This window comes from Pocillopora verrucosa, chromosome 13 (assembly GCF_036669915.1).
Source record: "Pocillopora verrucosa isolate sample1 chromosome 13, ASM3666991v2, whole genome shotgun sequence".
NCBI classification, from domain to species: Eukaryota; Metazoa; Cnidaria; class Anthozoa; order Scleractinia; family Pocilloporidae; genus Pocillopora; species Pocillopora verrucosa.
This window is the reverse complement of record NC_089324.1, coordinates 16,864,595-16,879,788: the sequence shown is the minus strand read 5'-3', so window position 1 is coordinate 16,879,788 and position 15,194 is coordinate 16,864,595. Positions and strand designations below refer to the sequence as shown.

At 38.4% G+C, this 15,194-nt stretch overlaps 2 protein-coding genes across 2 annotated transcripts in view; one reads left to right on the top strand and one right to left on the bottom strand.

Annotated features, from left to right (window-relative positions):
* Positions 1-7,686, top strand: part of LOC131794772 (neurobeachin-like protein 1) — a 28,152-nt gene extending 20,466 nt beyond the window's left edge. The window contains exons 32-40 of the mRNA XM_059112323.2: positions 247-575; positions 807-1,079; positions 1,415-1,638; positions 2,149-2,375; positions 2,848-3,047; positions 3,329-3,498; positions 4,266-4,477; positions 5,054-5,361; positions 6,091-7,686. Of these exons, the coding sequence (XP_058968306.2) occupies positions 247-575; positions 807-1,079; positions 1,415-1,638; positions 2,149-2,375; positions 2,848-3,047; positions 3,329-3,498; positions 4,266-4,477; positions 5,054-5,361; positions 6,091-6,220 (2,073 nt within the window). The 3' untranslated portion in view covers positions 6,221-7,686. The remainder of the gene's footprint in view (positions 1-246; positions 576-806; positions 1,080-1,414; positions 1,639-2,148; positions 2,376-2,847; positions 3,048-3,328; positions 3,499-4,265; positions 4,478-5,053; positions 5,362-6,090) is intronic.
* A 2,576-nt stretch (positions 7,687-10,262) lies between these two features.
* Positions 10,263-14,989, bottom strand: LOC131795178 (SOSS complex subunit B2-like). The gene is made up of 5 exons (XM_059112747.2): positions 14,852-14,989; positions 14,642-14,780; positions 13,596-13,667; positions 12,716-12,788; positions 10,263-10,798 (listed from the first exon to the last, which is right to left on the bottom strand). The coding sequence occupies exons 1-5, from the start codon at positions 14,940-14,942 to the stop codon at positions 10,415-10,417; spliced, it is 759 nt and encodes a 252-aa protein (XP_058968730.2). The 5' UTR covers positions 14,943-14,989; the 3' UTR covers positions 10,263-10,414.
* Between the last annotated feature and the right edge of the window lie 205 nt (positions 14,990-15,194).

Genomic DNA, 15,194 nt, shown 5'->3' with positions numbered 1-15,194 from the left:
ACTATTAGAGGTTTGGCCTACACATTATTTTGGCGTTTTTTGGATAATCTGTCTTCATTAACTCCTTAATTTAGCATGCATGCGTATATTTTGGAACAAGAATGACGTAATTCTATGTATTTCAGGAACTGAAATTATAGGTATTTAATTGCAACAAGATAAATTCCAATTCGATCCTATGGATATGCCACCTTTTAAATCCAGTATATGATTTGAGTTACAAAAAAACATTAATTTATTCTTTAGACTCGTAACAAAGTGTACAAAAGGATCATGTCCCTCCGTCCTCGGAATTTGTACTACATGGGCGCCAAATCTCCTGCGGACCTGCTCACGGCCTCAGGACTCACAAACAAGTGGGTGCACCGAGAGATATCCAATTTTGAGTACCTTATGCAGCTCAACACCATCGCTGGAAGGACCTATAATGACCTGAGCCAGTATCCAGTATTTCCTTGGGTCCTTATGGATTATGAGTCAGATGAGTTACTTCTGGATGACCCTACCGTGTATAGAGACCTTTCCAAACCTGTTGGGGCTCTTAATCCTGATCGAGTAGAACCTATAAGAGAAAGGTAAGTAATTAAATTCTGACCCTTGCCTCCATATATTGCCGGTCTTTAAATGGGAGGCGCTATGGTCTATGGTCAGGGATCAGAAGCTTTGGGTGTGGCCCTTGAGCTTTGGTCCTTGTGAGGCGTTCTGAAGCAAGGGGCCTCTATTTTTTAGCCTGCGGTAAAAGTCGCACTCTCTTTCTGAATCTTTTAACTGATTGTAGATTTTACACAATTTTGTCATATTTGCAGATACAACTCCTTCATTGATCCCTCTGGATTAATTGCCAAATTTCATTACGGCTCGCATTATTCCAGCTCTGCTGGAATTCTTCATTACATGCTGCGCGTTGAACCCTTCACCACTCTACACGTTAAACTGCAGAGTGGAAGATTCGACTGCGCGGACAGACAGTTTCACAGCATACCGTCCACGTGGGATTCTATCTACAACAAAGGCGGGGATGTTAAAGAGCTTATTCCTGAGTTTTTCTACTTTCCGGAATTCTTGCTTAATTCTAACAGGTTAGAAGAAATATGATTTTGATGGCTAGGTAGGTTTTGTTGTGCTGGGGGTGGGTGGGATAGGGGTCCTACGCTAGTCTATCATTGGCAGGTCGTTTTCCTGTTATAAATTATCACTTTTTCCTTGCAAAAAGGGGGGTCATCCCCTTACTTATCTCCGTGGGAATGCATTCCGATATTTGATGAGACAAGAAATTCTCTTGACTAATTCCTAGAACGTCTATCGCTGTTATGGGGAGACTTAAGGATTTGATTGTTGTAAGCAAAGGGTAGAACCATCCTACCGAGTCAAGGCTTCTAACCAAACTAACTTTTCAAGGAATTTCTTGTCTCAGGTTTGACCTTGGACGTCTTCAGCGAGGAGAAGTTGTTGATGACGTCATTCTTCCGCGCTGGGCGACCTCGCCTGAAGATTTCGTCTCCAAACACAGACAAGCGTTAGAATCCGATCACGTGTCTTCTCACCTGCACGAGTGGATTGACTTGATATTCGGTTATAAACAGAAGGGGCCAGCGGCAGAGGAGGCGATGAATGTGTTTTACTATTGCACTTATGAAGGTAAGAGAGCGCAGGGGAACTGGGCACTACACGGTCTTTTCTTCCATGGAGCTAGGAATGAGAGCAATCCCAGGAGGGAACCTGATGGGGAGCAGGGAGGTTAAAACGGGGTCAAGGAGCAGCTGTGTTTTCTCTGTGTTTTCTGTTTTTTTTTCCTTAATTTTTCGATACTTGGGCAATTTTTAAAAGAGCTTTCCAAGTCCTCCAGCATTTTTCATGATACACAAATTTAAAGTTTTTCACAGCAGACTCCGTCTTTAAACTGAATGGAATGGCTCCACTGTCCAACTCTATGTCAGTTATTTCGTCAATCATTGCAATCAAAAGTAACCTAGAAACATTGTCTCCCCGTTTTCACGGCTCGGTCAAACCTGGGCCCCACTGTGAGCCGTGGCGTCACTGAAAGAAACGACTGACAACTCCTCCTCAGCCAATGGGACAAGAGAAAATATTCATACTGGGCTAGTTATAATACTGTTAGAGATAAATTTACTTGTTCTTTGGTCGTAGGGGCTGTTGACCTTGATGCCATAACAGACCCAGCCGAGCGAGAAGCCACTGAGGGTATGATAAACAACTTTGGTCAGACTCCTATACAGCTTCTTACTCAGCCGCACCCACAGCGCATGTCTGCCGAGGAAGCCGCTGGGTTTAAGACAACCAAGAGCGCGGGCACAAGCAAGACACTTGCGAATGTGTTTGAGAACTTCGACAAGTTAAAGGCCTACTTTGTCATCGTAAGTTGAGCTCAAAATGAGGCATAACCACGATACAGCGCTGCTTATATAATATTTTAAAATATTCATTCAAGCCTTCAGTGTCGAAAGAAACATCTTTATTTAACCTTTTGACTTTTCTCTAATTTCTCCTTACAATAACACCACTGAATCAAACATTCAGGTCACAAGGAGGAGATCACTAACTAAAGAAGCTTTTGTTTGTTAAACAAATTCTCCCTGACACTAGTATGGGAAAAGTAGGGAGAATTTGCATACTGATGTTAGGTGTAAAGGGTTATGGACAAACGTATTTTAAATGTTGACCTGGTGTCGTATACGCGGCGTCATCGAACCCAGACAACTCGCCATCCCCGAAACGCAAATGGTTGCTCTCTTGCTATGAAATAATTTTTCAAGTAAGCTCCTTCATATAATCCAACACGTTGTTTCCAGTGAAAATCAGCTTCCTGTTAACTCGGTGTCTTTCCAGGTATCTGATGCCACTGACCCTCTGGTGTTCTCCGCCGTGTCTCACGTTCACACCAGATCCCTGATTCACTCGGGCATGCCTGAACACATGATCACCATCAGCCAGAATGGCATTGTGGGATTGCATGACTGGCTGCCTTACTCCAAGACCAGGGCCAAACCTTTCACCTTTGAACCTGACCCGTCTCTGTCATCAAACAGGCAAGTTGTGGAATTAATCTGCTGCCTAATTGTACTCACTACGTGTTCGGGACCATTCATTATTTATTGCCAGCGGGGAGGGGGGAGGGGTGAGGATTTCTTTAGAGGGATTACTTGGTTTTCAGGAGGGACGGAATATAAAGTCGTTGGTGCGTGTAAGAACAAAGTTTCATTTCCAATCTTATGATTTCTGTTGTGGCATTTCTTAATTATTTTATAAGTATTTCTTAAGTAAAAACAGGAGTATTGATGAGATATTCTGTTCTCTACTTCCACTGTAGATTACGCCGTTGTATCGCGGGCCCGTTCAGTCCTGACATGCAGGTCTCTTCGCATATGTTTGCTATTACCCACGATGCTAGGTTGATTATTACTGCTGGTCACTGGGACAACAGTTTGCGAGTTTTTGCCACAAGATCGAAACAGCTGACCAGAATTGTGGGGCATACAGGTACGTTTGCCTTTACAGTGAATAAAAATGGGAACTGCCTTTGTTGAGTTTTTGAAAGCACTTGTGGTTTTAGAAAAGAGGTTCAGCGAAACTCGACAAATTGCACGCACTAAACTTTTGCTTTTTCATCTCTATTATTAAACACCCAGGTTTTCCATAACAATTTGCTTTTATCTCCTACTACTTCCTGGTAAAGGGAGGCACTTAATGATAAAATTGTAACTCTCAAGAACGTAACACAATGAGATGCATCTTACCTCTCATTATATAATAAGTTGCATCATGCACGCATTTGATTGGTTGTTACTTACGATCTATTATAGGACAGACGCATAGGTGACGTCACCATTCATTCTCTTGTACTTCTCTATTATATAAAAAATAAGTTCCTTGTGGCCGTGGGCCTGTACGGTGGTAGATCACAAAATGTGGTAAAAACACTAGTGACACACTCGCCTGCGCCTCCTGTGACATTGTCTTTGTTCTTACCACACTTTGACGTCATTTGTGGTCTTTGACTGAAAAGAGGCACAGCAACATTATTAAATGTTGATTTGCAAGATTCAAAGTTTAGAGAAGCAAATATTAAGATTTAGCTGGAGAAATCACCTTAAATATAGAGACTGAACTGAGGTTCACCAACTTACCTTCTCAGGCAGTAGTAGGTCTTAACCGAAGTTTTTCATCCAGCAATACACGTGAACAGTTAGACCATCACCGATTTTTACAACATGTAATAGTTTTGTTTATATTTCTGCTTTGTATAGATGTAATTACTTGTGTTTCATTGGATGATGATGGTCATCACTTGATCACTGGGTCACGTGACACGACCTGCCGCTTGTGGGGAATCACTCATCAGGGAGGAGTGGCTCAGGAAGTAATTCGTACCCCACTACAGACCTTATATGGTCATGATCAGCGAGTCACATGTGTAGCTATGAGTTGGGAACTTGACATGGCAGTCAGCGGCTCTCAGGTAAGAGTTACGAAACCTTTGAAATATATTGAAAATTCACATCGCCAGATGACTTTATTTTTCAGCTTATGAATCTTAAACAGGATTGATTGGCTACTTTTTCAAAGGAAAAATCTCAAAATTATTTTATCTTATCTCTTACATGTTTGTTTCTATCTCTCATGTTTTCCCCGTTGTAATTTTCAACCCCACCCCCCTTACTGTCCCAACATCTCTTACACTCGGCTTTCCTCCCCCCTTGTTTCCCTTATGTCCTCTTCCAGCCTTAACCCAGACACCCATTAATACGCTCCTCAAGCTCCCTGTAACAAATCCCCCTCCTCCATGATAATTCTTCTTGGTTCCAGTCCAGGACATGTAAGAAAGAAAGTGACCCGGACGCTTGTTGATGCCTGTGTTTCTTTTTTTGTTCTTGTATTTCTCTCGCTCCATCTCATCCCCCCCTCCCCCCTCTTCCCTCCTCCGACCTCTCCAAATTGCGCTGACAATCTTAAATACAACCACCCTTTCCCCCCCCCCCCCCCATCCATCACAATCCTCCGTGTTTCTGGTTATAATTCATTTCTACCTCTTCAGGATGGCACATGTATCATTCACACAGCGCGAAAAGGCGAATACGTTGTCACGCTAAGGCCCACGGGAATGTCGCCTGGTGCACAAGACAGCTTCTGTCACGTGACTGGCCTCGCCCTTTCCGAATATGGAAACATTGTGGTTTGTTACCAACAAGAGAATAGTCGATCCCTGTGCAGGTATTCCATTAATGGAAAAATTCTTACAAAAGACGTCAAACTGAAAGAGGATGTCGCCCGTGTTTTTATTTCTGGCGAGTTTGTTGTTATCGGAGGAGCCGACGGAAAACTGGAAATCAGGAAATTGCAAGGGTATGAAAACCTTATTATGTACATCGTAACTGTTTGTTTTGCAATTATTTGTTTCTGCATTCTGTTATTTTCAGTCTAGGTTTAGTTACTTACTTAGGGATAGGGTTTGTGTATTTCCTTTCTCTCGTTATATTTGTGTATTTTTTTCATAATTTTTGTCGGAAGCTGCCTCTTGATCAATTACTCAGGTCATTTAATTACTACAGTCCTTTCTAAGGTATCTCAAGGAAATTTGAATTTGTGCTTAAATTGCATTCACAGGGACTCAGCTCTCTACTATCGACAGTATTCTCCCTTACATATTTGCTGATTGAATTAAGATTTGTTGCAGTCTTAACACCTTTCAATCTATTTTGAACAGTAATTGGTTATTTCGGAGATCCTTCGAAAGATACGGAAAATCTTTGTATGACGATCGGATGATTTTCAGATTTACCCCCTCAACCCAACGCAGAAAAACTTAATTGGAACATCGTCCATTTATGTAATTTTTATTACTATTATTTATTATATTTTTACGACATTTGTTGGTAAAAGTTTAGAATACATGGTTTAACCTAGTAACAGTACATTAGTTACAATAACACTTACACTACAGTACTCACCATAAACCACAATATACGTACAATAAATACAATTGAAATAATTGAATTAATTTAACAAAATAACATAGGAAATTTTTAATTATTTTATTTCTTTGTTCTGATATCGTTTCCTCCCTGGTTGCAGTTTCGAAGTGGTTAAGAAAATGAACCTTTTAATACCAATTCGTAATATCTCCCTGGCGAGGGACAACACTCACTTCCTTGCTTGCCTTCAAGATGGTAAACTCATTGTAATTGGTGTAGAAGCTTCGTGACGTCACAAGTACCACGTATTGTCACATGACTAACACGCCATTTCTCATGGTTGTCTCAAAGATTGTAAGTCACTGCGATTGGTGCAAAAGCTTCGCGACAGTATACATATTAAGGTGATATATTTTGACCTGTGCGTTATATCGCGTCCCTCGAGAATTTCGTTTTAAATTTTCAATTCAGCGAAGTTGATTTAGCTTTTTGCATATCTCCTTTAAGAAATCCTGAACTTACTGGAAACTGATCGAGATTCTAGCTAGGTAGTATATAAAGCTTACAGGAAGCTGAGCTCAGAATGTAGTTAGGTAGTATTTTACAAGGCCTGGTCGTTATGCTCCCTTCGAAATATCTTTTTTTTTTTGGATAAAATTGAGAATTCGGTGTTTTATAGCAATAACTTCGCTAAGGAAGATAGTTTTGTCTATTTTCATCATGATCATGACAGTTTCAGTTCCTATACATGTAGAATATGAAAGGAACGTTGTGAAATGAAAGAGTAGAGAGTTTACTTCTTCTAGTGTAAAATTATCACCGTAAAATCTGGCGACTCCGAGGAAAAGCAAGTGGACCAGAATGGAAGACTGCGGAATTTTCTAATTTTGATGGGAATTACTTCATTGTAAATGGTAGATTTTGTCATTTCATTTTCAAGAAGAATTCGAGAATTCTTCCTCTCGTTTAGCTCTTCTATCGCAAACAATGCAGGCACTGGGTGCTTTGATTTATTTACAAGAAATTTTGTAGAGCTGGACAGGACTAAAAATTTGGTAATTTAGTGTTAACAATTGAGTTGAAAACGTAAATTGGCCACCGTAAGAGTTAAAAGGCTGACGTTACGTTACGCAGCACCACAGTTTCTTTAGAAACTTACCCCCTTTATTCATAGGACTAAAAATTTGTTTAACTGTACAATATTAATTCAATAATGAGACTTAAGAGCAAGTTGCCTCTAAAAATACAGTCAGAGCATGGGCAGTTACGTCAAACCAAACTAATCACAGCAGCCAATCAGAGCATAGGAAACAGTCACTAGAGATTATCTGATTGGTTGAAGCGGTAACACACGTTTTTTTGGCCAATTACAAAGCCGAGTAGAGAAAAACCAATGAAATCACTGATAACTATTGACTTTAAATTCCTCCTGGCTGTCTGTGGAATTAGGTGGTTTTATGTAATGGCGTTGATTTATAAAACGATGTAGAACAATGGAAAATGTCTGGAAGTAAGCAAGCGTGATTCCGTTGTACCCTCGCTTGTTGGCCCAGACTTTCTACTTGTTGCTTGCATCAACCTTCACTGATATCACTCGTAATTTTCGACTCAGTTTAATTGGTTAAATTCATCATATGAACAATGAAATCATGCATCTAAGCGATTTTTAATGGACAAAAATGTAATGGAACATCTCTGTGTACACTTGTAAATTATGACAGACAAAGCTTACGACAATACATTTATTTTTATACAATTTTTGTTTCATTGGGTGGTTTTTCTGTTTCCTTAATCGACACAATCTGTTTAATCAAAGAAAATCAATCCAATAACTCCCCGCCATCTATTCCAACCTCTTTGTGCGAATGTCTGTAATTTGGATAATAAGCAATCAAAAAAATCCCCTCTGTATATTGAAACAATAGAATTTTGTTAATGAGTTTGAAACAATGGTTTTGCTCGTGGTTCTTCCAAGTTGCCAAAAAGTTCATTAACCAATTTCTATTGTTTCAATATTCATGCCTTTATATCTCTGCAAAAAAATAGGTATTCCTGGACATTTAATACCTCGTTAGAAAGAGCGTGATCAGCTGTGTATTGTGTGCAAGTGTGAAAGTTACAGGTCTTTCATGGACCGAGAAAATCCCCTCTGAATATTGAAACAATAGAATTTTGTTAATGAGTTTGAAAACTCGGTTTTGCTCGTGGTTCTTCCAAGTTGCCAAAAAGCTCATTAACCAATTTCTATTGTTTCAATATTCATGCCTTTATATCTCTGCAAAAAAATAGGTATTCCTGGACATTTTATACCTCGTTAGAAAGAGCGCGATCAGCTGTGTATTGTGTGCAAGTGTGAAAGTTACAGGTCTTTCATGGACCGAGAAAATCCCCTCTGAATATTGAAACAATAGAATTTTGTTAATGAGTTTGAAAACACGGTTTTGCTCGTGGTTCTTCCAAGTTGCCAAAAAGCTCATTAACCAATTTCTATTGTTTCAATATTCATGCCTTTATAGCTTTGCGAAAAATAGGTATTTCTAGATACGTTATATCTCGTTAGAAAGAGCGTGATTAGCTGTGTATTGTGTGCAAGTGTGAAAGTTACAGGTCTTTCATGGACCGAAAAAATCCCCTCTGAATATTAAAACAATAGAATTTTGGTAATGAGTTTGAAAACACGGTTTTGCTCGTGGTTCTTCCAGGTTACCAAAAGCTCATTTACCAATTTCTATTGTTTCAATATTCATTCCTTTATATCTCTGCGAAAAAGGGAAATTCCTGGACATTTTATACCTCATTAGAAAGAGCGTGATCAGCTGTGTATTGTGTGCAAGTGTGAAAGTTACGGGTCTTTCGTGAGCCGAGGAAATCCCCTCTGAATATTAAAACAATAGAATTTTGTTAATGAGCTCGAAAACACGGTTTTGCTCGTGGCTCTTCCAGGTTACCAAAAGCTCATTAACCAATTTCTATTGTTTCAATATTCATGCCTTTATAGCTTTGCGAAAAATAGGTATTTCTAGATACGTTATATCTCGTTAGAAAGAGCGTGATTAGCTGTGTATTGTGTGCAAGTGTGAAAGTTACAGGTCTTTCGTGAGCCGAGAAAATCCCCTCTGAATATTAAAACAATGGAATTTTGTAAATGAGTTTGAAAACACGGTTTTGCTCGTGGTTCTTCCAAGTTGCCATAGCTCATTAACCAATTTCTATTGTTTCAATATTCATGCCTTTATATCTCTGCGAAAAAGAGGAATTTCTGGGCATTTCATATCTCGTTAGAAAGAGCGTGATCAGCTGTGTATTGTGTGTAAGTGTGAAAGTTACAGGTCTTTCATGGGCCGAGAAAATCCCCTCTGAATATTGAGACAATAAAATTTTGTTAATGAGTTGGAAAACACGGTTTTGCTCGTGGTTCTTCCAAGTTACCATAGCTCATTAACCAATTTCTATTGTTTCAATATTCATGCCTTTATATCTCTGCGAAAAAGAGGAATTTCTGGACATTTCATATCTCGTTAGAAAGAGCGTGATCAGCTGTGAATTGTGTGTAAGTGTGAAAGTTACAGGTCTTTCGTGGGCCGAGAAAATCCCCTCTGAATATTGAGACAATAGAATTTTGTTAATGAGTTTGAAAATACGGTTTTGCTCGTGGTTCTTCCAAGTTGCCAAAAAGCTCATTAACCAATTTCTATTGTTTCAATATTCATGCCTTTATATCACTGCGAAAAAGAGAAATTCCTGGACATTTTATACCTCATTAGAAAAAGCGTGATCAGCTGCGTATTGTGTGCAAGTGTGAAAGTTACAGTTCTTTCATAGGCCATGAAAATTCCTTCTGAATATTGATTCAATAGAATTTTGCTACAAATTTGAAAAGTAAGGATAGCTCATGGTCTTCAAAAGCTAACTAACGAGTTTCTATTTTTTCAATATTTATGTATTTATATCTCCTTGAGAAGGAGGAATTCCTGGAGCATTCATAATGCATTATAAATAGTGCAGGAAAATAAACAAATGATGTTTTTTTTTCTCTCTTGTATCAACCTAGAGTGCCTGCAGTCAAATCACGGGAGTTTGCACTCGGGTTAACCCTTCTAAAACTCCCAAGAACAGATTGTTAATTCTCCCCTCTGTGACATATTTCCATGAGAATTTGGTGTTGGATGAAAACAACTTCTACCCAAATATTCTCAATACCTAACTGCAGGATTATGTACAGATATTAAAGGGAGAAGTTACATGTTAATCACTTGTGAGATTTAAGGGTGAAGGTCAACTTCTGATTAGAATAATAGCATATGTACACAGAAACATTAACAATGTTTGCACTTTAAAAATTCTGCATTTTAATAAAAAGAGATTTTTAATTAATTCACTACATTATATTTGGACTTTTGTACAAAATACAAAAGGTTATAAATCTCACTACTAGTTACTAGAGCAAGAAATATATCATACTGTATTTACTAGGTCTAACTATGCTATCTACGAGTCCGTGGATCTCTGCTAGTGTTAATTACATTACGAGCACTTGGATCAGCATTAGGGTGTCCATTATTCCCATTTGTCGATGATGAAATGAAGTTTGAGCCACTCCCATTGCCGTTATTGCCATTATTGTTCCCCCGTAGTTTTAACCTTGGATCCCGTGATGCATCTACTTTTGCTGCTACGTTCCCATCTGACCTGCTGTAAGGGTGGAATCTGTGTGAACCAGTGTTGGGTCCCATGTGATGATTGTTAAGTGATGTCGCTGTCGCTAAATGTTCTGTGTTATGGTTTTGGTTTCGAGACCCCACAGATGACAATCCAGCAGTAGTGGTTGGAGTATTGGGAGAATTCTTTCCTTGATCAGCTTGAAGCCCCTGGAAAGAAAAAAGGTGAAAATGATTAAGTGAATCCAATTGTTTGAATGGCTCATCGATAAACTGGCTATTTTTCAACTGATTCCAGGTTTTATTACACCCATTTTGAAATCACTGGTGGTCCCTGTAATCTGATTGGCTCTAATTGATGCGATTTATTCACAAATTGCACCATTTTTTTCCTTTAAATCGCATCTTTTTCCCAGCCAATGAGCAGGCTACACTAAAAACAAAACAGCAAATCAGATTTGAAGGGTTGTTCAAAGTAACCGATCAAATTGCAGAAAAATGAAAGACAAAGAGTATCATGTGGCAAATTTTGCAACTTTTGTTGACAGTTGACCAACTCTTACTTTTTCCACCCCAGAAAACAGATGAATTTAATTTCAGACCGGCTCAGCACTGCATCAATAAAATATTTTAACTGACCAAGTCCTGTGTTTGGGCGATTTCAAAATAGATGTAATAAAGTGGCAATTGAATTTCGTGTCGTGCAATTTTGGTCTGAAATCATGCTTGTGATTTCAAATCGAACTCGCGCTGCGCGCTCATTCGATTTTGAAATCACGCGTATGATTTCAGCCCAAATTGCACTCCTCTCAGTTCAATTACCATTATTAACCTTTCAGTCTTTAGAGTGAGTAGTATCTAGTTTGTCCTTACAGTGCCAATGCGGAATCAAACATTTAGATTGTGAGAATAAATGAAATGATTGCCAATTTACACTTAACTCCCATGACTGACCAAGAGAGAGTTTCTCCCTACAGTATCAATACAATATCAAACAAACAAGTGATGAGAATGAAAAATATCAATTACAGGATTACGCGTTGATCCAACACCAAAGTTTTTCAAACTAACTTCATAAAAATTGTACAGCAGACACTACTAAGATCTTGGGACTGAAAGGGTAAATGAGAGAGTAAATACTCCATGCCTATGTAAATGTTAACAGTATTTCTCATTTGTACACACAGTTATATTGCCTGTAGGGTTCATTTCTTATGGAAAAAGTGAACTGCTCTGATGTTCCATATGAATAGGTTTCAAACAATAAGTACTTTGCTTTTAAAATGTTTTCATAATTTAGATTTACTAGTAATAGGATTTTCAGTCATCCAGTTCTGTCTGTAATCACACTCAAGATTAACTAATCAGTCTGCCATTTTGCAGTCATTCAATTTTGCCAATTTGGAATCCACCAATTTGGAATCCACTTGGTTTTCTTACCCCTGTAAATTGAGGTTTGGAGAGTTTTTTTATGAACAAAGATCTGACACTAACCAAAAACAAAGTTGGACCATACTCATCACTAATGTTCACTTTGAATTATCATAGAATACAACCCACAGCAGTAATAGGCAAACAACCATGCTGAGTCATCCCAAATCTGTCCCTCACCCACCCCCCCCCCCTTCCCTTTCTTTCAGTAACACACAAAGAGTGTTTTAACTGAGTGAAGTCAAAACATAAGTTGGAGTAATCCCAACAACCAATCAGAACAGAAGTAAAAATCACATGTTGGCTAATATAAATTGTAATAATAAAAACAAGTCAATCAGCTGAAATGCTATAAAACTAAAGTAGAAAAACTGAATAAAGGGGATGAGTTTCTACAGAAACTGTGATTTTGCATCTGTGCGGAAGGGAAGGGGAGTATAAAAAGATAATTTGGTTTTATCATTCTGAGTTGATGATAAAAAATTGGCCACTGCAAATAGTTTCTAAATCTGACGTTTTCAGCCTTAACCATTCATCAGAAAAAAAAATGTTAAAAAAAAAAAACATTTTTGCACTGAATTGGTTGAGAGATTGGCACAACTTTTCATGAACAATTGCAGTGCAAACTAAAGCAAAACCAAAAAAAAATGTAAGATTACATTTGACACCTAATTGGAAATGGCTCTTAAAACATACCTGTTTATACTGCTGAAGAAATTCTGCATTAGGATCACTCATGTTTGGCAGCTCACAAAAAGTCATGCAGAAACTGTATGAAGACAACAAAAACAAGGAATCAGTGGTGCCATAATGCCCCTGGATCATTGCATTACCTTGAAATAGTGGCTCCAAGGATCATGCTAAAAAGATTACTAAAGCAGAGATTATATTTCTCCCTTTGCCAGAGGCAGGTGGGAATAAATGGGAGAATATTAAGTGAAAACAGGAGGATGGAAATTACTGCCAAAAACATGAGGCTTCTGTCCACAAACAGCTGGGTTTGAATCTTTGCGTTCAAAATGAATTTTGAACAAGAGTGAGAAAATTGCAAAAAATGTCCTTATAAGTAACCTTTAACAACCAAGGCAGTCAATTTAACAGAGCTCTCAAGTTGATCTGCTGGTGAAGAGTGAGATTTATGAAGGCAAAGCCATTGATTGTGATGCCACAAACATCACCTTCCTGAATGGGAGGGGAATGAGTGAATGAGGGCATACTTTCCAGAAAAATTGTGAAAAAAATTAACTAGCTAAGACAGGCATTCCTTTATTCTGGGCAAGAATTTCCATTGTTGAAAAGTGTTTGAAGTGAGCACATATGGAAAAGAGTAAATAAAACAATATTTTGAAGGACATTTAATTCTATAGGTACTTGACAAAGGCAGCAGTTTTTTTCCCTCAAATCAATGGTTAAAATCAGAAACTTTGCATACATGACAATAAAAGTTTGGTGTGAGAGTGTAAGACTGAACTTGTTTGCAAAAGTCTCGTGCTAAAAATGCAACTTGAGAGTCCTGACTACCTCATATAGCACATAGTGATATTTTTTTTTTCCAGTGGTACACAATTGCACTTACTCTCCAACTTTCTCCAAGTGCCCCACCTTGCCTGTGTACAGAGTTAAGCTTCCTTTCCATAATGACGAATAACTAGAAAAAAAGGTCAATGAAAAAAAATCAGTGACACAAAATCTTACATCGCTGTTTTGCCTAGTTTATTGTTTACACCTTCTCATAACGTCTAGTTTGGATTGTATCAACAATTGCCATTGAGGAAAGTCAAGCATTCAAACTCATGGTCATAAGATCGTTTATTTTGGTGTACTTGTGTTACTGCTTTGGAGCATTCCTTTTTTCAGTTTTGATTAATTCTAAGCAAGACCATTAAAATGAAGAACGTGAACAAGAATTTTTTTCACGAAGTGCTCTTTTTTTGAATAATATCATATAAAATAGTGCCCTCAGGCGTGAGGAAATTATTGTGGCTTAAAGCAGGAAGAGAAGTGACAGTTTTTAAGGAAGCAGTGGTTCCCATATAACCCTAAAATTTTTACAACAAAGATCATGACGCCTGGATAAATTTTCCGTCATGTTTATAGTAGAAGCAAATTTCTGCAATATTACCTTCAACAAATAACACATTTTAAGAGAGTAAATCTTAGAGTGGGAAAAATTGAAATCTATCCCTCTATCACTCTCAGGCCAAGAACTATAAAATATTCCTTTACCAAAGGTCAGTTATTCTTGGGTTTTGATGTTTCCTGAATGTTCACAAAATCGTGCATTGTATGGCAGTGAATTCTGGGTCAAAGGCTCTTCAGAAGTCAGGTCGTAACACCCTCCCCTCCCCTGTAACAAAAGTCATTCCCTCACAAATTTCACTTTCCAACACAACATTGATATTTGGGGGAAAGGGGCTCGAAAGCGGAAAATTTCCCAGACGAAAGCAAAGTTTTTCTTTACCTACACAATCAGTTGACCTCACAGAAACAGACAGTCGACATCTCCAATCGGCTAATTTATGCAAGATTTCGTTTGAACATGAAACCCTGACAAAATCGACAGGAATTTGAACGCCATTCGCGCTAAAGATCACACAACAAGGCGAATAGAGCCTATCTTACCCTCGAACAAACTTAATGATATCTCCTGGTTGTAGAATTTCTCCGACCTCGTCCCAAACAGACACCGTAATGGAGCCTGTTTTATCAGCTACTCGACATGCCCTTACAACGTGCGCATCCTTCGTTTTCGTGGCTTTCCCTACAAGAAACGGCCGTGAATTTAGCGATCAGATCAAACAGGGAGCGTGTGTGACTACGGGGAAGGCTTACCGACTTCCAAAACTATGAATAAACAGTGTAAGTTTTTTATGCCGGGCCGAATATCTTTGATGTCTGTGAAATGCCTTGTGTCATCCGCCATGGAAATTTTCTTGCTATTCCACTGTCTGTCGATCGAATCATCGATCAAGGTTTATAAAAGCACCTTGGTGACGTCATTGGCACGTGTCCAAATATATTGGTAAGGACTCCTGAATAAAGGATATTGGATTCAATCGATAAGCTCAGTGAAGACACTCGCCAATCCTGATAAAAATAAAAAAAAATTAAAAAAAAAAAAACAATTTTTGAAAATATGTTCTCCTTAGGGCGACCATTTGAAACAGTTGAAATA

Bases quoted from the DNA above. Each gene is read 5' to 3' on its own strand.
- LOC131795178 (XM_059112747.2), bottom strand. From the start codon at position 14,942: ATGGCGGATGACACAAGGCATTTCACAGACATCAAAGATATTCGGCCC. The intron at 13,668-14,641 runs GTAAGATAGGCT...CTTTTTTTCTAG, and splicing joins ATCATTAAGTTTGTTCGAGG to TTATTCGTCATTATGGAAAG. The intron at 10,799-12,715 runs GTATGTTTTAAG...TTTTCTTTCCAG, and splicing joins TTCTTCAGCAGTATAAACAG to GGGCTTCAAGCTGATCAAGG.